This window comes from Heterocephalus glaber, unplaced genomic scaffold (assembly GCF_053883595.1).
Source record: "Heterocephalus glaber isolate CG9 unplaced genomic scaffold, H.glaber_assembly_v1.0 deba00000613, whole genome shotgun sequence".
Classification (NCBI taxonomy): domain Eukaryota; kingdom Metazoa; phylum Chordata; class Mammalia; order Rodentia; family Bathyergidae; genus Heterocephalus; species Heterocephalus glaber.
The window spans coordinates 2,806,841-2,831,149 of record NW_028258152.1 but is presented as its reverse complement, the minus strand read 5'-3'; the positions used below and the strand labels follow the sequence as shown (position 1 = coordinate 2,831,149).

General features: G+C 40.9%; 1 protein-coding gene across 5 annotated transcripts in view; it reads left to right on the top strand.

The window, feature by feature from the left end:
- The window catches only part of Fhip1a (FHF complex subunit HOOK interacting protein 1A), a 260,320-nt gene that overhangs the window by 210,017 nt on the left and 25,994 nt on the right, over positions 1 to 24,309 (top strand). For all 5 annotated transcript variants that reach the window (XM_087205791.1, XM_021247881.2, XM_021247880.2 and 2 more), the window contains 2 exons: positions 15,314 to 15,481; positions 20,280 to 20,359. In XM_087205791.1, coding sequence (XP_087061917.1) covers positions 15,314 to 15,481; positions 20,280 to 20,359 — 248 coding nt within the window. The remainder of the gene's footprint in view (positions 1 to 15,313; positions 15,482 to 20,279; positions 20,360 to 24,309) is intronic.

Here is a 24,309-nt window from a genome sequence, read left to right as displayed (position 1 = left end):
CAGAAAGCAAACAAAACTATTACTGAAGAATCGGCGATGGCTCCGTGAATCATGTTGGAAATGTGCTCTCCACAGGTAGAAATGAGATTGGATAAGGTGGTTAAACTTTACTGTTTTTGCTTTGAGTTGCCTATGAAATATCAAGTTAAAAATAATTGGCAGTATGTCATTGCCATGGTTGTTTATCAAGACATCAAACTATCTGAATAAGCCCAGGTGGTATTTACATTTATGTCAGATGCTTTAATACATGTACAGATTTGAGCATCCCTAACCAGAAAATCCAAAATAGTCTTGAAATTTGAAACTGCATTTTGGATAAGGGAAACTCAACATGTGGTAGATGTAACTGTCCAGCTTCCTTCTGTGAAGATAACATGAGAACTTGGGAGGTTAGGACTTTGAAATCCATTGGTTTCAGTTTCATAGAGAGCTGTGTGTGGAGGGGTCTCATTTATCCCTTATGCCTGGGACAGAGCTGATCCAGTGCTTGGCACCTAGTAGGGACCCTGTGGGTTTATTTCTATAAATTAATAACATCTCGATTTTAAGAAATTTCATACCCTGTATGGATTTCATGAAATATACCCATTGTTTTTGCCAAATTTAAATGGAGAAGTTAAATTGGAGATAGAAGCATAGTATGTTTTGTACAATTGTACAATTGTTATGTACAATTGTAGAATTTTAGTAGTGGACATAATTCTACAAATTATTTCATCCTTGTTTCTCATAGAGGCTTTGAGGACCAGAGAGGTGAAGTGATTTGCTCATGCAAACCTTGAGCCAAATCCAGATCTTAAAGTCTCTTTCTAGTTGCCTCTTTGAAGAAAATCCTAGGTCCATGATTCCTTCCATGGCATAAGTTTAACTCCTGATCTTCCAAAACAGGCTTTAGAAAAAAAACCAAACCTCCTTGCTCTTGTGAATTTTAAGATAGAAGAATTTCTTAAAGAGCAAATGCCCTTCCTCTCTAGGCTCTTGCGCAATGCAGGGGGCCACTTGGGTGCACTGACATCAGTTTTAATATCCTTTACTCCTGCTGAGAATGCTCGGAAAGGGGAGCTTGCACCATCTAGTGGATCTAAGAAGAGGCTCTCAGATTTAATTTGTCAGTGGCCCTCCTTTGCAAATTCTCCTGTGGGTACCTTTGTGTCATAAGAGGACCATTATCAGCCTAGAGTGAGGATAGAGTCAGTTTGTACCGTGTGGTGCTGAAAGCATGGTGCATTGTTGACCATGCTTCTTTTTCTGCTTCCTGGTGGAGGGAAAAAGGCGAGGTGGAGGGTATACAGAAACCTTGGGTGTTCCGCCAGTGCTTGGTGCTTGGGATCCTTGACTCATTAATTCACAACATTAGCTCTTCTGTAATGGGCTTTCCCATCATAGTTGGGAATTAGTGAAACCCTATTACTCCCAGAAATTCTGTTACTCACTCATTTGAACAGTTAACTTACTCAAGAATGTGCGGTACTCTACTACCTGGTTGGATAAATGAAGTTTTTGGAAGCTTTCAAATTACTCGTTTATTTTCCTTCAGTAGGCAATAAGTCTTTTCACAAGATCTGGAAACTGTTTATCTCATGTGGCAGGTGGGAGAAGATGGTACCTCTCGGGATAACTGGGTAACTGAGTGGGCACATTGAGGTGAGGTGCTCAGCACTGATTTGCCTTATGTTCTGAAACACCCTGCACGCTAACTTCCTTTATTCTCTTTGAAAGGTGTGTATTTGGCCATTTTTATATTTACAAAGTACAACTCAGTGAAAACCAGGCCTTTAAAACACTTTTGTAACCTTTCAGCAGAAGTATCTTACAGGGCAGCCTTGTGCCTGTGTAGTGTAGGTGTCCTCGATGGCCATAATGACCCGGAGGCTTTATAATGGTGGTTCACATGATGGTGCATGTTGGAATCAATACAGGATGCCCAACCTTCTCCCTGGAGATTCTGATTAACTGCATCAGGATGAGGGCATGAGAATGGGTGTTCTTTGTAGCTCCCCAGGTGATTCTAGCATGGAACCAGGGTTGAGAACCACTGCTCTTTGATATCCTTAAGATTGTGCTGTGAATCATTAGATTCCAAACCAAGTTTGATAGTGTCATGTGTCTTTTACGGCTTTTAAATTACTTGGACACCGGAGAATATTTGATGTTTGGAGATATTTGATAGCCAGTATACTCCTGGGCCAGGGAATCAGAATTGTATTGCACTGTGACTGGAGTAATAAAGTTGTCATAGTGTGTCAGTGACTCTGTGTTCCCACCTCTTAGAGGTGCAGGTGGTGGGATTTCTGGTGCCTGACTGCATTCCTAAGACTGTTGTCACCCTTGGAGGACCAGCACTTGTGCTGTTGGGAGTGCAGTGCCTTGTGTTATTACAATTGACTCACTGTTTGATGTTGTTAGTCCATGTCCCAGTGACAGTAGGCAAGTGGCTGTCTTGTCAAAGCATTTTTTTTCTTTCGTTGGTCAGATAATGAGTTTCACCCATTGGTGTTTCTGGGATTGAGTGCTCAGAAAGTTCTTTGAAGAAGCTGTTTTCTGCCTTAAAGCCCCGATTTGTCACTGGGGTCACTTTCTTCTGACAGATGTCATTGATTTGGTTGGAGGAGGGATCGTGAGGTGGTTAGAGGGCAAGGAATGGGTGCAAATCCTCTACAGCTCCATAATGCAACTGCTTCAAGTGGAAGACATGGTCTTCATCTTCATGGTCTAGTGAAGATTTCTTCACTGTTTTCAAAGAGCAGGGGACCAGAATGCCAAGAAATTATTAGAATTCTTGTCTCGATAGCTTCTCTTCAGAATAAGGAGCATAAAATTTGGTATCAAGTAGACCTGAGTTTGAATCTGCTTGGTGTCATTTAATTACCTGGAAGGGCCAAGGTGAACTAACTCAGAAAATTTATGTGAAGCATCTAATACAAAGGTTGGCACAGAGCCAGGACTTGGTAAGTGGCAGCTATTTTTTAGAACTACCATTAGTAGGAGTAAATAATGATAGTAAACAATACAGTGGTCTCCTCCCATCCTTTGGAAATGGTAGCTTCATGGTCTGTGTGTCCAGTTGTTTTTCTGGTGAGGGAGCAAGGAGATGTTGACTGAGGCCAAGCTGGAGCAGGTGTACCATCTCCACCTAACTAACACGTTGTCATTTAGAGTCTCATCACATAGTAATCCCCTAAAATGTAGTTACTCCTACAAGAATTAATTGTATTGATCACTCTTCTTATATACGTTTTGCTGTTTTAACTCAGAAGGGATAGAATAGAGAGCTTTATTTAAATAGTGTGGAAGAGGGGTCAGTGGGAAAGAGAGGAAAATAAGATTCCCTATGATTCCTTTGGTATAAGTCATACCTGTTGCTGTGGGGTGATGTGGGCTTTGGATCCACCACAGGATGGACCACTGGGAAGCCAAGAACAAGAGAGGCCAGATGGGTGATGAAGGATGGGGAGGGTCATAGTACAACAGCCATCACTTTCAGGTTTCTGTACAGGGTTCCCTGTTAGGACTGCCTGTGTGTTGCCTTGAGTTTATCTTGCCAGCTTGTCATTTGCCAGGAGTTGTCATTGTCTAAAGGACAGTACCATTTCATTAAAGCACTTGGCTTAGGGTATAAAGCAGTTATGTGAATTATTGTAAATTGAGTGCAGAGTGGAGGGAGCTGAAATGAATCAATATAGTTTAATTGAGGCACTAAAGTCTTTCCTTCCCTCCTGAATTTAGAAAAATTGAGAAATGTGAAAAATGACTCAGACATGGATGACCAAAATAGCACTTTCATTATTAGCAAAACTATTACCAGAGAATAGGCTTTATCTTTGTGGACAAGATTCCTAATATTGAACCCCAAAAGTAGTCAGAATCACGCAGACGCACTGTAGAAGCTGTGGTGTGGAGGAGCAGAGAAGAATGTGTGCTTCTGCCAGAAGTCTGGCTCTCAGAGAGAAGAGAGAGAAGGGATAAATGACAGGTTAATTCTCTGCTTGGGGAAAATTAATAAGTGCATCATAGAGAGGCCAGAAGTACTCTCCTAGCAGATCATGCATGTGAGAGGAAATGTTAGGACTGGAGATTGCATTTTACTCTGTCAGGTCTACAACAATCCAATCTTTTAGTTCTAATAAATATGTTTGGAAGTAGTAATCCATACTGAGAAAACAGATGGAGGTGGATTAAATGAGAAAGGCACCTGTTACTTGCAGGTGAACATCTGGGCTGCTTTACCTGGGTTTGAAAACCTCACCTAATCTGGCCCCATCCTGCCCATAAGTCTTCTCTCCCCTCGTATTTCCAAATGCAGTCTGAAGTCAGATGAGTGTTGTCATCCTCTGGACAGTCCATTCTTGGTCCTATGTTCCTGTTGAGTTATCCTTCCTGTTTCCTCTCTGTGTGCTTGAAATATATGCATCTGTAAAGTCTCAATACAAGCTCCATATTGGGTGAAAGCCTGACATTTGAACACACACTGATTTCTCTCAACTCTAAGCCACCACTGAGCTTTCAAGTGGGACCAGAAGCTTAGCCCTTGTATCATTGGTACACTTTCTCAGCCAGCTGCTCTTAGTACCTTGAAGGGCAGATGTTTCTTGTACTTCTGCATAACCCCAGCTGCTTGCATATTTTGTACATGCAAAGCACTCCACAAATACACAATTAGTTAATTAAATGCATCAGAAGAAGTGGTGAGCAGCCTTCTCAGTACATTAGCATAGTGTGATGTGTTGGTTATTTTGGAAAATCAAATCACCAAGGCAAAGAACTAACATTACATTGTAGGAACATGTCACTGCCAGGAAATAAGAGAATCTCAGAGTTTTGGAACTGAGATATCATCAAGGGCAACACTATTTTATAGTTGAGAAAATTAAGGCTCATTATTTGGAAAGAAATGTTCTGAGTCTGGGCTTAATGGTTGAGAAGAATAAGGCAGTGATACAAGTGATCTTCAGTTCTCTGACATGAGATGAATCTCAGAAGGCTTAGGTGTGCTTTATATTTACATTAGTTATCCTTGCAAGTCTTTATCTTACAGAGCCTCACTTCTTCATGTTCTCACCAAAATCAGCAGAGGAAGGCATTTATTCTCATTGTTAGTCTTTTTTACACATCTACCTCCTGCGGTGGATTCCAGAGCATGCAGGTCTGCGGTATCTACTGTGTCTACATGATCCAGAACACCGCATGATCACTTGGCTTGCCAGTGGGCATTGGTACTGGAGTAAAATGCAAGTAACTTGTGTTCCCACCATCCTCTACACACCAAGGGTGCATTTTCTCTTTAAATTATCTGTACACCCCGAGAGAATCCTGGCTTTGAAAGGAAGCACATTTGTGATTCCCTGATTGGTGCAGAGAAAGAGCAGTCAGCACGAATGTTGAACCACCAGGGTAGAAAGGTAGGAGCTGCACTAGGGAAGGACAGCCCGGCTTTGACGAGTGCTGGGAGCAATGCCGGTGCGAAAAGGGAGCAGGAAAGGTCCATGCTAGAGAACCACAAGTCGGCTAGCAGCTCTTGGCTTCTGTCTGCAGAGGGTTTCCCAAGATGGTGTCTTCACTTGCTTTAAGCATCCAGTGAGCGTATTAAGCCCTTGAATATCAGAGAATAAGCATGGCGTTTAGTTATTTGTGCCACTGCTTCTTTACATTTTGAAAATTAATTTAGATTTTTAATGAAAAAACATTAACATTGATTCTTATTAGTTAACACACTTGTGTGTGTGTGTGTGTGTGTGTGTATTCCAAACATGGAGTCATCATAATGAGCACAGTGAGTTATGAAATCGATATGGTAGGTCACACTTGGTAATTCAATAAAATAGAAAATTATCTACATGTACTGTGTTGTACTTTGTACTGGTGAGTGTTATATAGTATTGTTAAATATATTTCTTGTGAATTATGGTTATAAAATGTTTTTAGAAACAGTGTTGTCATGCTTTGGAGGATTATTTGGAGAGTGGGTTACTTAGGTTATTACTGTCATTCTGTTTCTGTTTTCTTATGAGATGCAAATGTTAGCTGGTCTTTTCCTATGACACATTAATTAAACAAATATATTTTGAACACCCAGTATATGACAGCTATTGTTCTAAATGTTGGGGCAAAGATCTCTGTTAAAATTTACTTACAAAACAAACCATCTTATTTTCAGGGAAAAGACTGTATTGATCTGCATAAGGCTTAGCAATAGATAGCAAAAACTCCCTTTAGGAATCCTTTCCCATTCCATGTACCATTCCTATTTACAACTCACTGGCCAGAACGTATATAGCCACATCTAGATACAAAGGAAACATTTTTTGTTTTTGTTTTTAAACTGTAAAGTCAGAGTTTCTTCATAAGGAAGAAAAGGGAGACATTTAGTAGTGCCTGCCACAAACCTCAATGCTTCTTACATGTTAACAAAATTGTGTTTCTGTTGATGGGAATCTGGACATTTCTGTTGTTATGATTATTGTCAAGGCACGGGCTTGGTGGGCCAGTGGACAGTTTGAGGGTGCCAATAGGAGAGAGAGTTCACATTCCTCTTGCCAGACTTTATACACTGGCATGGGGCTCTGTCCACCTACAGGAAGGGGAAACCTTTGTCTCTTTGGTGGAAGGAATATTCTGCTCTGACCATGCCATGTGCTAACCATCTGTGAGCCCGGGTTAGGGGGAACTGTGCCCAAGGAAACCCTTTTACTAATGTGCAGAAGTGCCCTGTGTGGATTGGCTTTGGCTCAGAAGCAGAGTCTCAGGTAGCCTAGAGATAGGTGTAAGCAGTTGACCCTAGACATGCCCGATTCTGCCCCTTCTCCTCGTACAGCTCTTCTCACCTGGTTTTACTACTTTCGAAATTACAGAAGCAAGGAGACAAAACTATACTCACTGTCTTGCGCATAGCGACTGGCACAGTGCATTTTTAGGGTCTGTACCAGGTACCACAGAGTCTCCTCATCTTAATTCTCTGTAGAACCTCATGTCACTTCTCTCCTAAGGTAGGAGAGGAAATTGGGGTTATAAATTAAGGCTATGTATACTTCTGATTTGAAATGAAAAATTAGATTTCTTTCCTTTTAAAAAAATTTCAACAAGTGCATGAGAGATAATGCTGTACCAAAGGATTCAGTTCTTAAGCATCAGAATTATGAAAAGGTAGGGAAGGCCCCACCTTCCCTACATACAGAGAATTACAAAAAATGACTCACACAAAAATGCATCTTATCTAAGAAAATCAGGATGTATTCACCTCAGAAACAAGTATGTGGGGGTTCTGGTCTGAAAGTTGGTGTGCATCTTTTATTCTTTCCCTGCACTCTCCTAAGAGAACATTAAAAATTTACCAGCAACAAATGCCCTGCAAGTTTTTCTTTTAATGGTCATAAGAAAACCAGAATTCAAGGAAAACAGGAAAGGAGCTTGGCCTTGTTTATTTTACCTTCTTGCTATAATTTGCCCCACATGAGCTTTTTTAAGGCCTCACTCTTGGCTCATTTTCTTGTCTGACTTGTGTTTTGACAGGGTGCTATATGTTGCTCCTCTGTGATTATCCAGTGCCAGGCAGTGAGCAGGTTTGAGAAAAATGACCAGAATGACTAGAATTATTGAATTCATTCGGGCGACACCTGTGTGTTTCTGTTCTCCCATTGTATTAAGGTCTTTCTACCACTCATGGAAAATAAGCCAGAGTGAAAACTGTCTTTCATCATCAGAGCTTGCTTTTGTAGTGGTCTTGGTATCTCAGAAAATTGGTCTAAATATAAAATTTCACCCCTAAATGATACATTTAGCTCAGCAGGCAGTTCTAGCTGGGGGGGTGCGGTGGCAGTCATTAGGTGCCACCTCCCCGTGGTTTTTCTCAGACTCTTCATTCTGAGAAGCTGCTGGTTGAGACTCCGGCTCATGAACCATTTCTCTTCCCCTGTTGGGTTGAAAGTCAGTCTCATCAGAATTCAATAGGACTCTTACTAATCAGGAATATAAATAAGGGGAACATAAGGGAGCATTTCTTTTTTGCCAGTGGGTCACTTTGCCTTGTTGCTGTGGTTCAAGAGTGTGGCCTGAGTGAGGCTCTGTATGCTCAGTTAGGTGTTATTCACCCTACACAGAAAATGTTCTCTGCTGTTCAGATATTGTCAAATTAATCTGTCTTGCTAATGAAGGCATCCCCCATGTGGGCTGTGAAACTGACCGTGTGTGTGTGTGTGTGTGTGTGTGTATAACGGGGTGCTGATTTCCTTCTTAACACATTTATTGATCACTCTTTGAGTATCTGACAGTACACCAGGTCCTTTGAGAATTCTCATTGTAGATCAGATGTAGTTTCTGCAGAAAGTTTGCAATCTTAAAGGATGGAGAAATGCTTTTAGAAAACTGAGAAAGAGAATTGACTTAGCCTAGAGAAGTGGAAGCTGAGGGGTTTAATAAGAATTCCAGATGGAAATAGGAAAGAAAGTTGGATTTATGAGACAGCATTTCTTAAGATGAAGGCAGGGCCAGGCAGAACTGACACAAGAGGGGTGAACTCTCCTGTTTCCTTCTGATGCAGAGACTGTGCTGTGAACAAGCTGCATTGCTACACAGAGCCACACCCAAGTTTAGAGGATACTTCAGTGGGTGATTGTGCCTTGTGCTTTGGTGTCTGATCTTCTAGCTGAGCCTGTTCCCCAGCCTACTGGGGATTGTTTGCGCTCACCCACTGTCCTTTTAGTAAGATCTTTTTGGCATAGGTTCTCCAGAGTTCCTGTAAGATTGTATGAACTCTGACTGAAACAATGTGCTTAGGAGAGTCCTTCAGTATACACTAGGTGCTCAGTAACTGCTCAGTGGAAGTTTGAATCTAAGAGGAAGAATCTCTGAAACAATTAGTAAACAGGAAATGGATACATCTAAGTGATTTTTTTGAATACTCCTTAGATCTTAGCTTTTGAGCTAAAATACCCCCAATTTCTTTGTTGTGACCTCAGATCTATGCCATAAAATTTTTTCTTATGCAATATTTGAAGTACAGTCATAGTTTGGTACCTGTCATTAATTTGTTCTTAAACTCATGATGAGTGCCAACTCTAACAAGTACGGAACAAGTATTTCCCATAAGACATAATAGTGTAACTACCTCAGTGTCTTCCGATTCTATGGGGTGCTTGGGAGGGCCTGGGAAGAGGTGGAAATAGAAGGGCTCATTTTCAGTACAGGCTATCATACTTTACCCTCCCTCTTCCAAAATATGTTCAGACAGCAGATTTTGTTCTTTTACCACCAACACTCCCACCCACTACCTGGTCTTTCTTTGTCCCACTTGAGCTTATTTTAAACTGATGCTCCAAATCAGAAAATAATAGTCATCCTTTATTGAGTCTTTGCCATCTTGAGATTTATGCCTGTTGTTTTCGGTCCTCTCAGTACTTTGAAAGGTGGTGGATTATCCTATTTTCCAGAGGAGAAAACAAGCTCAGACGTTAATACAATCAAGTCGTATAGGTAGTAAACATTGGGATTTGAACTTGAGTCGGTCTAGCTGCAAGGCCTGTTCTCTTTCTAAAAGCCACGGCCTGTTTTCCTCAAACCCTCATTTTATATTCAGTGCTGGCAGTCATATTCTCTGTAATGCTAATATTACTTCAAAACTCCTGTTATAGACCTTGCACAGGTTCGAGTATTAATTAGGATTTTCCAGTGATTTTGGCTTCTGTGTGCAATAGCGAAACAGCCAGAACTGTGTTTCGGGTCATCTTTCTGTCCCCAGTGTTTAGTGGAAAGCTTTTGTGTGTGCTTAATAAATGCCTCTCAAATAGGGTCATTCCTGGAACCTTCCCAATGCCAGGGAGTATAGGAGGTTAAGAACCCTCATGGTACAGCTTCCGTACTGCTTGACAGTAGGCATGACAAGGTCGTTTATACACTAAGAACAAAAGGGGAAACAGAAAACAGTCAGTCAAATCCTGGATGCTAGAGGTCTCCTTGGGGTAGACGTGGTGAGTAAGAACAGTGTCTGCTTGTGAGCAGCATGGCTCGGAAGTGCCTCCATTGGCTGTGCAGGATGAGTGGATCTGTCCCTGGAGTGTGTCTCTGGGGCCTGGGTCCCAGCTGTCAAACTCCAGCCCATCTTCCACTAGGTAGTTGGAGAGGTGTTTCACCACCCAGGGTCTGGAGGGGCCCGAGGAGCCCTTTGCTCGCTGCTTCCCTTGTCTTCCGGAAGGTACAGGCTTATTATACTTATCTGTTTAATGTGTGACACCTGCATTAAAGAAATGCTGGGGAAGAGGGGCCTATTTTCCTCAAAATATGTTGAAGTTCACATTGTACCCATCAGTTTCATTTCCTCCTTCCTCAAACATTTTAGAAATTAAAAAAATAGACTTACTGACTGAATGTCACCTCCACGTACCTCCCCAGCCTGCCTGTGGCAGTGGCGTCCATGTAGCGTGTGGCCTTGAGGTCAAGGAGCAGAAGGGAGGCATGAGGGGCATGGAGGGAGGGTGGTTAATCATCAGCCACAGATTATTTTTAGACCTTAAGTAATTGAATATTTTCTGTCCCAAATTTTGTCTGAAATAGGAGGGCCACTCACTGAGAACCAGGTTGTCTCTGCTTTCCCTTCTGTACTTGAATGTATTTCTGGGCACTCTGTCCTTGGAGGGGAGGAGATGTCCACCTGCTGCCCTTGCTGCCCGAGGGTGGACACACCTCTTGCCTGTCTGTTGGCCTGTCCTCCTATGGCAGCAGCACTCAGGCTGTAAAGACCCTTTCATCCTGTTTCCCGTGACCTAGTCCCATCATTCCTTTTTCTTTACCGGTTTCAATGGGCTTCCTTCTCCTTGGTCTGTTTCCTCTGTTTGGAGCCACCAGGGCTGAAGACTCACAGGTGACCCGTCAGAACCAGCGTGTAGGTAGATTTTCCCTCCAATAGCCAAGGAAAGGTGGCTTCTGACACAGTCACCTGACTCCACTGCCTGCCACTTGCCTTAGTGACAGAAGGTAGGATCCATCTGTTTGCCCCCCCGTGACTGGATCTCTCTCTCTCTCTCTCTCTCTCTCTCTCTCTCTCTCTCTCACACACACACACACACACACACACACACACACACACACACACTCTTAGCAGGTGGGAAATTTATTTTTTAGGATACACATAAAGCTGCCATTATAGGGAGGATTCTGGTGCTAATTTAGATGCAAATGGAATCGCCCAACTAGAGCTGATTACAGAAAGGTCAGGATGTCTGTATGCTCAATTTCACTCCTACACATTAAGTTAATGCAGTGCTGTAGTTGTGGGCATGATGGCTGGTCTTGGTTCTGGCCTTAATTTTTTTTACACAGAGTTTTGACACATGGTGTCACCTCTTCCACCCACCTCCTTTAAAAAAGAAAACAAAATTTCCATTTCTGAAAAGCTTGAAATTCTAATAAAAAACAAAAATGCATTTTGAGCACTTAGACCTTGATAGAAAGGAATAGGCTGACTGGAAGACTCAGTTGCTGTCTCATTCAGAAAGCAGATCTCAGCCACATGTGCACCACTTCCAGGACTGACCATGCTGCATCACACGATGGCGGGCGGCAGTAAGGTGGTGCCGGTGGTTGTTACTGACTGTTTCTCACAGGCAGAATTGTGTTTTGTACATTTGCATGCATATATATATATATATATATATATATATTTACGTGTGCGTGTGTGTGTACTGGATATGTGAGCAAAGCACATATGCAGTGTGATACATTGCATTGTATATATTTCCAATGAAGTAATGTACGTATGTCAGAGTTTCACAAAATGGTACTTACCCTCACTACATGCACTGTAGGCTAACATTTTCTATTTGTATCTAGCTAAACTGCTAGTGAACCAGTAAATTGAATTTACTCACCCCCTCTTGGGTCTCAAACTGTACTTTCAAAAACACCAACTTAACAGGGTTGGCAGAGACACTGGACATAAAGAGGGCTCCAGGCACAAGCTAGAGGAGGGTGGAAAAGATGGCAAAGAAAGAATTATTTCAAAGGATGGACTACATTGCGCTCGACAGTAATGCAATTGAGTGCCCTCATCAGAGCTCTGTGCTGGGACTTGGACTGAAAAGTAAGCATATAGGACTCCCCAAGCAGATGTATTCTTTAGGTTATAGTTTCCTTATCTAGTCAAGCATAATTATTTGTTTGTGGAAACTTTTTTCTTTAGGTTATTTCAGTCATTGTAGTCTACGTTTAGTATGAAATAACATTTTTAAGCTTTCATATCCTTAAGCTTTATTACTATATATGATAAGGTACGACCTTCATTGGCTATTGCTATGTGAGTTTGTAACTACCTGCAGTTTTTTTTAATAGAATAAAGTAAATAAATACTGGTAAACATGTGTAAGGCGAAAAGTCTTCCTTACACTGAGAGATGATTGTCCTTCATCATTGGATTATGATGAGTTTGCTGCTTTCCTGCCTCACAAATGCTGCTCTGGGGCATTGGCGGAAGATTCCATTTTACATTCTGCATAGCAGAATGTCTTTCCTCTGGTGGTTTATCGTTCGCTCTCAAGTGATCACACTCAGGCTCTGGTCTCATCCTCGTTAAGAAGTTTGCCTGTTTTGGGGGATTAGAAGTTTCTGACAGTAAGATAATGGGGCAGGAAAAGATTTTCTGGGATAAAAGGCTTCCAAAAGCTCTGAAGATGTGTTAGGGAAAAGACAGGGAAAGAGAAGGGGACCAGATTTTCCTGGTTGAAGTGTTAGTTTAAGGTGAGTATGACCTCAATTTATAGGGTTTGCAACTTGATAAGTAATGGAATTGGGTTTTTAATATTTATAGCATGTTATGTAAATGCTGCCCCTTTGAGTGCTTTCTTAAATCCTCTTAGCTTATTAATGACAACTTTGATTTGTAAAAAGAATTTCATTTATCCAGCCTAATAGTAGTAAACAATGGATGCTTAATGCTCTCCTTTCATCTTGGACCCCAAAGACTGAGACTTATAAGGAGTTTATTGCTGGGCTTTTGAGCTTATTAAGGTCATGTGTGACTCCAGGGGGAAAAGCTCATGCTACATTATTGGTCCAAAGGCAGCTTTTGGGTTCTGCATGGCATGGCGATCAATCCAGCAGTGCTTGGTGGTTAAGTTGAAATTTTGGCATTAAAGAAACTGCACACATGACCCATTTGGAATGATTACACTGTGGTACTTTTTTCTAGTGATCAAGATTGTTAGGAAATTAGACTTCTGCCTAAGTCATTTTGGATTAAGTTTCTACTCCACCACCCCAAGATTGTAGTAGTTGAGTGATATGAACTAATGGAGCTACATGTTTGGAGTAGTTTCGAGTCATTTCCCTCTTTGCCAAACTTAATGACATCAGTTTTTTAGAGGTCTTCATAGAAAAGTCCTTCAAACTGGGGGTGCAGCTCAATGGCATAGTGCTTACCTATAATGTGTGAACCCCTGAGTTTGATCCTCAGCTTTGCAAAAAGAAAAATAATTCCCTTTGTAGGCCTCCAGAGCACATGTAGAGCATAAGGAAGAATTCAGAACTGAGCTCAACTTCTTTGCAGGCTTTCATTCACTCACGAAGGTACATTCTGTGTGCGAGGCTTTGTACACTGTACTGGGGTAATTAAGAAAAAGACACAGCGAGTGTCCCGGGACAGAATTAGAAGTGCCATGTGCACCAGTGGAGAAAGCAGGAAAGGATAGAAAGATAGGAGCAGTTTGTTTCAGAAGCAGGGGAGCCCAGGGGAAGCACTCTTCTCAGTGTAATTTATTTGCCTACTGGTTGATGCTGGCTTGTTTCCATTGCTGTGTTTGGGCTGAGGAGAGCCTGTTAAAGGTGGTCAGTTGGGAGTGTGCTGTGCTGAATACTGGGAGGGCTCCCATAGCTGACACCAAGCTGGGGGAGGGCGTCCAGGCCACTCAAAACTGTGTTTTAGTAGATTCTCAAACAACAAATTCAAATGGACATTATAAGCATCCCTTGTAATGGGGTGGGGTAAACAGACAGCTGACCTGGGCTCATTCTATCCAGGGCACAGGTGAGCACCAAGCACTTCTAAGCAGCCGAAATAGATACTGCCTAGCCTTATGCACAGATGCAGCCACTTTGGGCCCATCTGTACACATCTAGCAGATCTGGACATCTGGTTTCTAACCTGACCTGCGGAGTTTGAAAGGTGGAAATGAGAAGCAGAAGAGGAATGTAGTATGAAAGGAGTGGCATGGTAATGATATGATAAAGTGACAGCTAACACTTCTAAAGGGAAGAAGAAAGGAAGACCAGAAGAAAAGAGATATAATCTCTCAAAAAGTATCACTCTCTGTTTTGTTTAGAATCAAGTGAATTTGACTTGATTGGGAGGGAGATTTCTAAGATTTCTAAGGTGTGGTGTTGGAATCTGAGAGCTTGAGCTATTTCTTTGGTGATTTTCTTGCATTCAAGGATTGGTGTCTCTCTGCCCCTGTAGGATATTGACCATTGTGGTGACCTCTAGTCCTCAACACATGTTATATTCTGCTTTTAGGAGAATAAGGAAATGTATATTAGCTCTTAAAATACTCGCAAAACGTTTAAGGTTCAAATTTTCTTTAAGCATCAGACCCTTAGCTTTTGAAAAACTTGACTCTGGCAGTGATTCTTATTTGCTGAAGGTTTGACATTTTACTGCATGGGGAAAATCACATAGGTAGAAAATATTTGTATTATAAAAAAGTCACAATTACTTTATTAAACAGAAAGCTCTTATAGCACTTTATAAATAACAGTTTATATTATTCAGCTAAAAGAAATTGACCTGCAACTCCCCAGAGACACATCTGAACATCTGTAGCATTTCATGTTTGTACCTGTCCTTTGCGGTTTATTATATTATCATTTTGTTTTTGTATCCCATCTTCCTAGATGTAAAATATGTTCTGTGTTTTTGGTTTCTTGTATATAGCAGATCCAAATAAATGTTTATTGAATGACTCATAATGAAACAAGTTATATCGAGCTTTCTAATTAATCCTTTACGAACCATGTAAATAGTTTTCATAATTTTTTTCCTCCCATTTTTGATTACACACTAAAATCTTTATGGTATTTGAAGTGCATCTGATGATTAGAGTTGTTAGAACCCTTGAGTTGCTTCTTTGGGCCTTTGGCTTTCTCTTACTGAATTAAAGGGAGGAAGCGGCACGAGGCGCTGTGGAATGTGAATGGTGCAGATGGAGCCCTGAAGTGTGTCTCACGTCAGGCATGTCCGTGATGGGGTCCCCGCAGTGAGGCTGAGGTGTTAGGAGTGCGCAGTACCGGTAACACAGAGAGGATGCTCACCTGTGCTCTCTGTCCTTGGCCCCAGGTGACTGTCGAGGAGGTTATGACCACCACTGCATACCTGGACCTTTTCCTGCGCAGTATCTCGGAGCCAGCGCTGCTTGAGATCTTCCTCCGTTTTATCCTGCTGCACCAGCATGAGAATGTTCACATTCTAGACACTCTCACGAGCCGAATCAACACCCCTTTTCGGGTAAGGAAGAAGGGAACTTAGAACTCAGATTCCGGAAGAGTTTGTTTTGGGAGTGAAATTGTGAATATGCTTTCGCCCTACCACCTTTTCTTACAGCAGCCATTACTTTCTATTTGGGTAGAGATGACCTGAACGCTTTTGTTTCCCTACCACAAGTCAGAGAGGTGGCACTTACTGCCTTTCATAGGACACCTGTTCCCTCAGTTTTTCTGTGAAGGCACTTTCTTCCGTAGAACTAGCAGAATGCCATTCTAAAGGGCAAGATTTTAGAGAACATAGAGGCTTAAGTGCAGGAAGAGTCAAGAAACCAGAATGTATCAAATCTGGGTATCAGAGATTGTATTTCTATCCCTGGATGTTTGAAATGAAAGTCTGGAAAGTTGTGAAGTCTGGATCATTCTTAAGTTTGGAGCTCTGCTTAACTGAAAGTTCTCTCATTACTATACTTGTTTCACTCATCATAACCCCTCTAAAAGGCCATTTAATTGTGATTGTTTTAAAAGCAAAAGAATAACTTAGCAATGTATCTTTGATTTTGTAACATATATAGATGTAATATGTTTAACAAATACTATAAAGAGGGGGGAGAGGGAATAGAGGTAATATATAGGAGTAATATTTTTATATTTCGCTGAAACTAATTTAGTATAAATCTGAAGTAGAATCTGTAAGTTAAAATAGTATATGGGATGAGATAGAGAAGCCACTAAAAAAATAAGAAAAGTGAAAAAGAAATTAAAGTGTTATACTAGAGAAAATATTCACTACACCTTCCACCTAATGTGAACAGAATAAACACTCTTCTCAAGTGATGTGGAACATTCTCTAAGACAGACCACTTACTGGGCCATACAACAAGCCTTACTGAATTTAAAAGGATTTCACTAATGCAGAGTATGTCCTCTTATCACATGGATTGAATTTTAAAATTGTTGACAGAAATTTGGGAAATCCACAATCACATAGAAATTAACACATTTCTAAATAATTTTACATAGGTCAAAGAAATCACAAGGGAAAAAAATGTACTTTGTGATGCTGCAACATGGATAAGCCTTGAGGATATTCTAATAATTGAAATAGGCCAATCACAAAAAGACAAACTGAATAATTCCACTCATCTGAGGCATCTAAAGTAGTCAAACATAGAGAAATGGGAAGTAGAATGGTGGTTGCCAGGGGTTGAGTGATAGAGGAAGTGAGGCATCGTTATTCAGTAATTTGTTTGTTTGCTTTTGGGTACTAGGGATCGAACTTAGGACCTCGCCCGGCCCCATTCAGACTTTCAGCTTTGATGTAAATATTTTAGAACTCTGTTGCATAGGAATATGCATATATTTACCACTACTGAATTACACACGTGATTAAAATTGTACATTAATAATCAGCAAGGTGTTAAAATTCCATGTTATAGGTTTTTTACTATAATTTAAAAAAATAACATAAATTCTTCAAAAAATAGAATAGTAGGGATTATATCCCAACTCATTCTATGAGGCCAGTGTTATCTGATTCTAAAATGAGACAGATAATCACAAGAAAACTGCAGGCTAATATCTGTTATGAACATCGGTAGAGATCCCTGTAGTCAGGTTCCAGTCCCCACCTGGCCAGTGTGCGATGCAGGCCTGAGAAAAAGAACACACTGAGAGACAGAGCTAAGAGAGAGAAAGCGGGGGCCAGGACGACCAATGCCGGTGCAACTAACAAAGGCCCTGGCCAGTCCCAGGCACTGACTTTTACTGGCAATCAACTGGGGTAAAGGCAACGAGTGGTTTCTATGGAAATTAATGTAAACAAGGCTCATAAAGGACAAGACAAAGCATTCTCGAATTAGGAATAGAAAAGACAAAATATATGGTTGTAATTGGAACATTGTCCTTCTAGTGTGAAGGTTTTAGTTGTGGGAATGGAATTTGGGTGTGAGTTACTCCGACCTCAGCACGTAGGCTTCAGCCACTGTAGACTCACTTCTATAAACAAGCCAATTGTGGGGTTAACTCTTCACAGCCTGCTTTGGGCATAATACTACAGTCCTCTGCAGAACATAAACACAGCTATCTTCAGTAAACCCTCAGCACACAGAATCAACAATATATAAAAAGATTATATACTCTGATCAAGTGGAATTTATCAAACCACCACTGAAAAACTGGTTTAAAATATGAATAATAAATTAATGTAACTCATATCAAAAAGCTAATGAGCTCAATAGACAGAAAAAGCTTGACAACATTCAGCATGATGAACATACTTAACTAGAAATGGAAAGGAACTTCCTCAGTCTGATACAGGGCAACAATGAAAAACTCAAGAGTACTGTCTTACTGAATTGGAAAAAAACCTTTCCCTAAGAAAAAGAATAAGATAAGAACATCTACTCTTAGGAATTGTATTCAAACAGTACTTGACTTGTATTCAAACAGTACTCCAGGCAGGGAAATCAAACAAGAAAAGAAAAGAAAAACCCTCTAGATTAGAAGTAAAATCACCCGTCTTTGAAGGCAATGTGATCTTGTGTGTAAAAAAACTGAAGGATTCACTAAAAATCCATTAGACCTTCTAATGAGTTTAGCAAGATTGCACGATGCAAGATTAACGTACAAACATTAATTTTATTTCTGTGCAATAGCAATTGAAAAATCAAATTTTAAAAATCCTATTTAAAAAATCCTGTTTATAATACAGTAGCATCAAAATGAATAAAATGCTTAGGAATAAATTCAGTAAAAGAAGTATAGAACTCATTCTGTGAAAACTACAAAAATTGTTAAAAGAAATTAAAGAAGACCTAAGTAAATGGAAAAACAACCTATGTTCATAGGCTGGAAGACTTGATATTGTTAACACAGGAATACTTCCCAAATTGATGTGCATATTTAATTCATTCCCTATAAAACTTCCAGCTCACTTGTTCATTGAAATTAATAAGGTGATTCTAAAATTCCTATGGAAATGCAAAGGACTCAGCCAAAACAAACTTGAAGAACAAAGAGAATTCATACTTCCTAATTTCAAAGCTTACTTTAAAACTGTGTTAATCAAAATAGTGTGCTATTAGTATAAGAACAGATAAGCAGAACAATGGAATAGAATTGAGAGTCCAGAAATAAGCCCGCATATTCATGGTCATTGGTTTTCCAACAAGGCTTTCAGGGCCATTCATTGGGGAAGGAATAGTCTTTTCCACAAATGGTGCTGGGGCAACTGGAGATGCACTTGAAAAAGAATGAGGTTGAACTTTTATCTTACACCGGATGTAAACATTCAGTCAAAATGGATCAGAGACCTATAGAACTAAAACTGTAAAACTCTTTAAAAACATAGAAGTATATCCGTTTGGCCTTGGCAGTGGTTCCTTAGCTATGACACCAGAATCATGAGCAACAAAAGAAAAAAATAGATAAATTGAACACTGTCAAAATGGAAAATGTTGGGGCTGGGGATTTAGCTCAGTGGTTTCGCTGCCTGCTGCGCAAGCACAAGGACCTGAGTTCGATCCCTGGTACCAAAAAAAAAAAAAAAAGGAAAATGTTTTTGCTTCAGTGAATACCATGAAGACATTAAAAAGACAACACAAAATGGTAGGAAATCTTTGTAAATGATATATCTAATAAAGTACTTGTACATAGAATAAAGAAAATGCAACAACAACAACAAGGAAAAATACACCCTGCTGAGCAACTTTGACAATGATTTGTAGGACTTACTGTGGCAGTAGATAAGAAGGATACCTGAGACTGGGGAAGGGAAAGTTGAGTGGTAGTACTGTGAAGAAGACAAGAGAGATTTCTGGGGGGAGGTGATGCCTAAGCTGAGGCTTTGAGAGTAAGTAGGGGTTTACCTGTGCAGAGGGCAGGGAAAGGCACGCCAGGTAAACAAACAGCATGTGCAATGATTTGCTTCAGGCTGACTACAAATAGGTGAACCCTCCCTGAACAAAAGAGATGTTTGGGGGCAAGTCAGGTACAGCTATTTCTTTGCAACACCATTGTGAATTTCATTGACCAGGTTTTAATCCCATCCTGAGTGAAAGAGAGGCCAGCAGTTACTTTGCTCTACAAAGCATAAGAGCCTAAATTACTTAAATAGCATGGTAGATTGATAAAAGCTTACTCTCAAAAGGATACAGTGATTTTTATAATATACCTCTGGGTATTTCTCATATTTGACAGTTTATCTTTTCCTTTTGGAAATTAGAGATTGAAGGAATTATTATTTTTTAAGTGAACTTTTTAGTGGGGCAGTACTACCTTACCCTCAGAACAACGGGAAATAGAACCAAGGAGAGTGTTAGCCCCAAGCTGAGACTTGGGGCTGAGAGCTCTAATGAGAGCTGGCCAGGATACACGCCGTGTTCTACGACTCCTTTCTTATAAATAACCAATGTTGTGTTTGAAAATAATGTAGGAAAAAACCTACCTGAGGAGGAGGGGTTTGCACACACGGATGTGTATGGGGGTGCGTGTTGGGGGGGGAGAGTGGGGAGTATATGCATGTATTGGGAGCGGTAGGGGGTGTGTTTACCTAGATCTTTAAAAGTTGCAAATATGAGCATAGGCATTTTTATAGCAGGATAATTCTTCACAGTGGCATAATTCCAGGCACTGGCTTTCTAACCAGTTTCTATAGGAGAACTGATATCCTGAAATACACATTCTCTCTGGCAACAGCATGCTTTTTATCAAAATTACTAAAAAAGAGGCCATTTTATTTTGTAATTCTGATTTATTTACCATCTGTGGGGAGTCGAGCTGTTCCAGTATTTGAAATAGAATGTGTGTTGATTGCTTCACAGCTTTGTGTGGTGTCCCTGGCATTATTCAGAACTCTCATCGGTTTACATTGTGAAGATGTGATGTTACAACTAGTTTTAAGGTGAGTTACCTGCTTTTGTTCTCTTTAAAAAAAATTACTCTGTGTAATCACTCTTTTATTTAACTTGGGTCATTTCAGCTGAGTAAGGGCCATGCTTCCAAAGAAAATGGTTGGGAGCCAATTCAGTTTGTGCATTGTTTCTCAAGGTTAACTTTCATTGTATTATGAAGAGCTTTGGGGGGCATATCCATTATATTATGAATATATTCATGGAAATAGGCAAATGGAATGTTTAGAAATTTTCAGAAGTATTATAAAGGCTCTTCAGGATCGTGGCTGAACTTTTCTCCCAAAGCACAATTGTTAGACACCTTTGTTACTAAACACAACTTTTCCAAATATGAAGTGCTATCGAATGTAATTGATTTGACTCTTTCTTTGGCAGTGGTGCACATCCACTGTGCATGATCTGATTTGTAAGTACATTTCAATCCAGGAAGTATTTAATGAGTACTCCGTGCACAGTTCCTTGAGTGGGGCAGATGAACTGAAAAAGACTTTGTACAGGTGACAAAGCCCATCCTCTGGAAGTGCAAGTGGGAAAGGTTTAATACAGCTGGTATTTGAAGATGGGTACCGGTTCAGAGTAGAGTGCTATCAGGATGACCTTCATTTGATAATTCAGGCGGGAGACTCAGTGGCACTGAAACCTGCCTTGGCCCAGCTGTGCCTCCGCTTTTCTGGGTCCCTGGGGAAGGTGTCTGCTTTTGAGAAGGAAAAGCAGCGGTGCTTTACCGTTAACTCTCAGTTTGCCCTGTGTCTCTGTGTGGAATTCTAGAAACTTCAGCTGGTGGTTTCTTCTTTATGCTGAACCCAAATTCTGAGTCTTGGAACTGATTGCTTGAGGACTGGCCGAGTGGAACAGAGGGCCAATGTCCAGTGGAAGACTGGCCAGCACACTCCTGGGGGCGTGGAGTAGACACCCAGTGTGCCCAGCTCCTTCCTTAGTGAACTCTGTGACTCCTCACTCACTCTGTCCTTAGGAATAAAAGCAGATGAAGCCGAGAGTGGGAGAAGAGGAAGGCGACCTGAGCTTTCCCTCGCCCACAGCAGGGTGTAGTGTGGTTTGAGTAGAGCCCACGGAGAAAGCATGCCGTGGAGTACTGGTCTTTCCAGGGAGGGAGCTCTAGAAATGTAAGGGCTTGGCAAAGTGCGAGCTGAGAACAGCAGCAGTAGCTGGGCCCAGGAGGTGATAAGACATGCACATTCCTGGCTCCTTCCAGAACCTTGCTGGATCAGAAACTTGGAGATAGGGCCCAGCAAGCTGTGTCTTAACCAACTCTCTGGAGAGTTCTGGTGCACCGCTGGGTTTGAAGGATGAAGTGGTGTGGAACAGGCGTAGCATCTTGCAAAAAGGAATGATTAAAAATCAGTCTGAAAAAGTTGGTGGTTGCATATCGTGGAGGGCCTTACAGACTTGTCTTTTTGTGGGAGATTATCACCTATTAGATGTTTAAGTAAAAAAGATTTTTGAACTTTTTAGGCTTTAGACCAGGTCATCAGTAACTAATCTTACGGTATTAGCAGAGAATAAATCCAATCATAAAGAAGCACACTGGGTAGTCTGTCCTAAAAGGATTACTTTAGCTCCCCATCAAGTATCTAGTGACATGACAAAATGCATTAGCAAGGCCTGAGTGAAGTCCAGAAGAATAATTTGGTGAAACCTTTTTTACTGCCAAAAACCAGGCTTTTATTCCAAGGTGGGTAAAACCTGATTGTATTTAAATGTTAAATTTTTAAATACTCCTGCTCTGATGGCAGGAAGAGCAGCTACGTGGGGGCATACTTGGAAGGCTGCCTTGGTTGGGAGGTACAGAGCTTCTCCCCCCAGGGGTCACCAGGGCAGATTCAGCCCATGTGGTGGGAGCTTTGTATGCTGGCTGTCCAGGGACCTTGCAAGGTGAGCTCTCATCACCTTGTGTCTGCCTTTAAAGTCCTAGAAGTGGGAGGGGCAGGGGAAAGGAAAGAAGGGAATGGAATCAATATGAGACAATGAAAAAGTGGAAACAAAGTCTTTGTAAATAGGGCGGGGTGGAGGGGTTGAAAGGAGGGCAGGGGAAGGGGAAAAATAAGAACCAAGAGTGATTATGTAAAGGTGCAAATTTCCAGTGATGAATGTAACTGTATTGTGTACCTAAGATGTACCAATAAAATTAATAAAAAAAAGAGGGGGATGAAGTATCTCAACATCCTGAAGAGTAAATAACTATAAATTATTTTTAATATAAAAAAGAAAAATAAAGTCCAGATTAAAATGTCCTCGGAGATGGCATTAATTAGCCTTGGCTTCTCTCAAAACCCGTATGTGTGCCTTATGAAGATGGAGGAATCAGCTCGTGTTTCAAATATGTACAAGTCCACCTCAGGGCTGGCCATATCCATAGTGGACAAGGACTAATAACTTCCAGAAAGTGCCCGCAAAGTGTCATCAAGAGTTCTAGACCAAATGTCAGATCTGAGATTAGAGCTGAGATCTGACTGCCGGTCCGAGGCTCTCTGAGCCCAGGTTTGCCCGCCCTTCCTCCCTCTCTCCGTGTAATACAATAATATAGTTGTTATTTATTGAATACTTCCTCTAATTCCACTGCGCTGCCTGAGCAAGTCCCTGAGGAGAGTGGATGAGAAGACTTACAAGAGACCACTGGTTCCTGGTCTCTTTCCTCTGAACTGCTGATTTGATTTGACCTATTCTGGTTTTGGAATATGCTACTTCATACGGGTTATTGGGAGGACCAATTGTGGTGAAAATGTTTTGAAATGATAAAAAGTACTGCACAAACTTAAGGGAGGGGAATTTTCTAGAAAATGCATCTAGAAAATGCAAAATTCATGATGAATAATGTCTTTTCTGATTTAGAATATGTCCCCAGAGCAAGGGCAATAAAAAAAACTCTATTCTTCTAGTCCCTTCAACTTTGTGTTAAAGGACATAAAAATAGATTTATAATCTTATCTTTTTTTGTTTTTTTTCCAACACAGGAGTCATTTAAATGTATATGTAAACTGAAAGGCCATAGAGCAGTGAAGGCTATATAAATGCTTTTTCAGTGATGTTATCTTCATTCAATAAAAAGTGATAAATAAGTAGCGATAAACAATGATCATATGTCAATTTCTGTTGCAACTTAAATGCTCTTAAATACTGACTGTTCAAAGTGATATTTTGTTTGCAACTGATAATGTTGCTTTCATTTGGAGGAATATCGGAAAAGCAGCTCAGAATAAGATACTCCCAAGAAGGGTGTTTCAGTGAGCAGAAAACCAGGGAGAAACTGCTCACTTCCACGGATGCAACGGCTGATAGGCCAAGGGCAGGCGGAAAGGCTGACACGTAGCGAGGTGGAGATTACCCTCTGCTCCTGGAGCTTCCCAGTGAAGGCAAAATTTAATTGCTTAGCACCTTGAATGTCATTTCTGAGTATTTTCAGTGGGGACTTTTCTCCAGAAGTGCTGGTCCCTTGTCAGGTTGTGAGCTGTGTTCCCGTTATGTTCGGGTAGAGCTGGAAGAGAAGCTTTGTGTTACACTTACAGAACAGTTCCCCGCCTAAGAGTTGGGGGTCTGGAGGAGAAAGGAAAGTGAAAGACAGCCAGCTCAGAGGAAAATGAATAGGAAAAATGTTCAAAATTTCTTTGAATAAGAAATCTTTTGAAATTGACTAACATTGCTGTATAGAGTTTTGGATACTGGCACGTGGTGAGGGTTGCTATCATCTCAGAAGAAACACATGGCTTGGGCTAGGGCCGGGGATTTAGCTCAGTGGTCCTGGTGCCTGCCTCTCAAGCACAGGGACCCGAGTTTGATCCCCGGTTCCAAAAAAAAAAAAGAAACACATGGCTTACCTTATTCTACTTTGCTGCTGGGTTTGGCGTGCTTTTCTTGTCAGTGCAGTAAAAAGCACTGTGTGTTCTTTGTCATCAGTTGCTTGTTACTGAATTTTTCAGAAGTG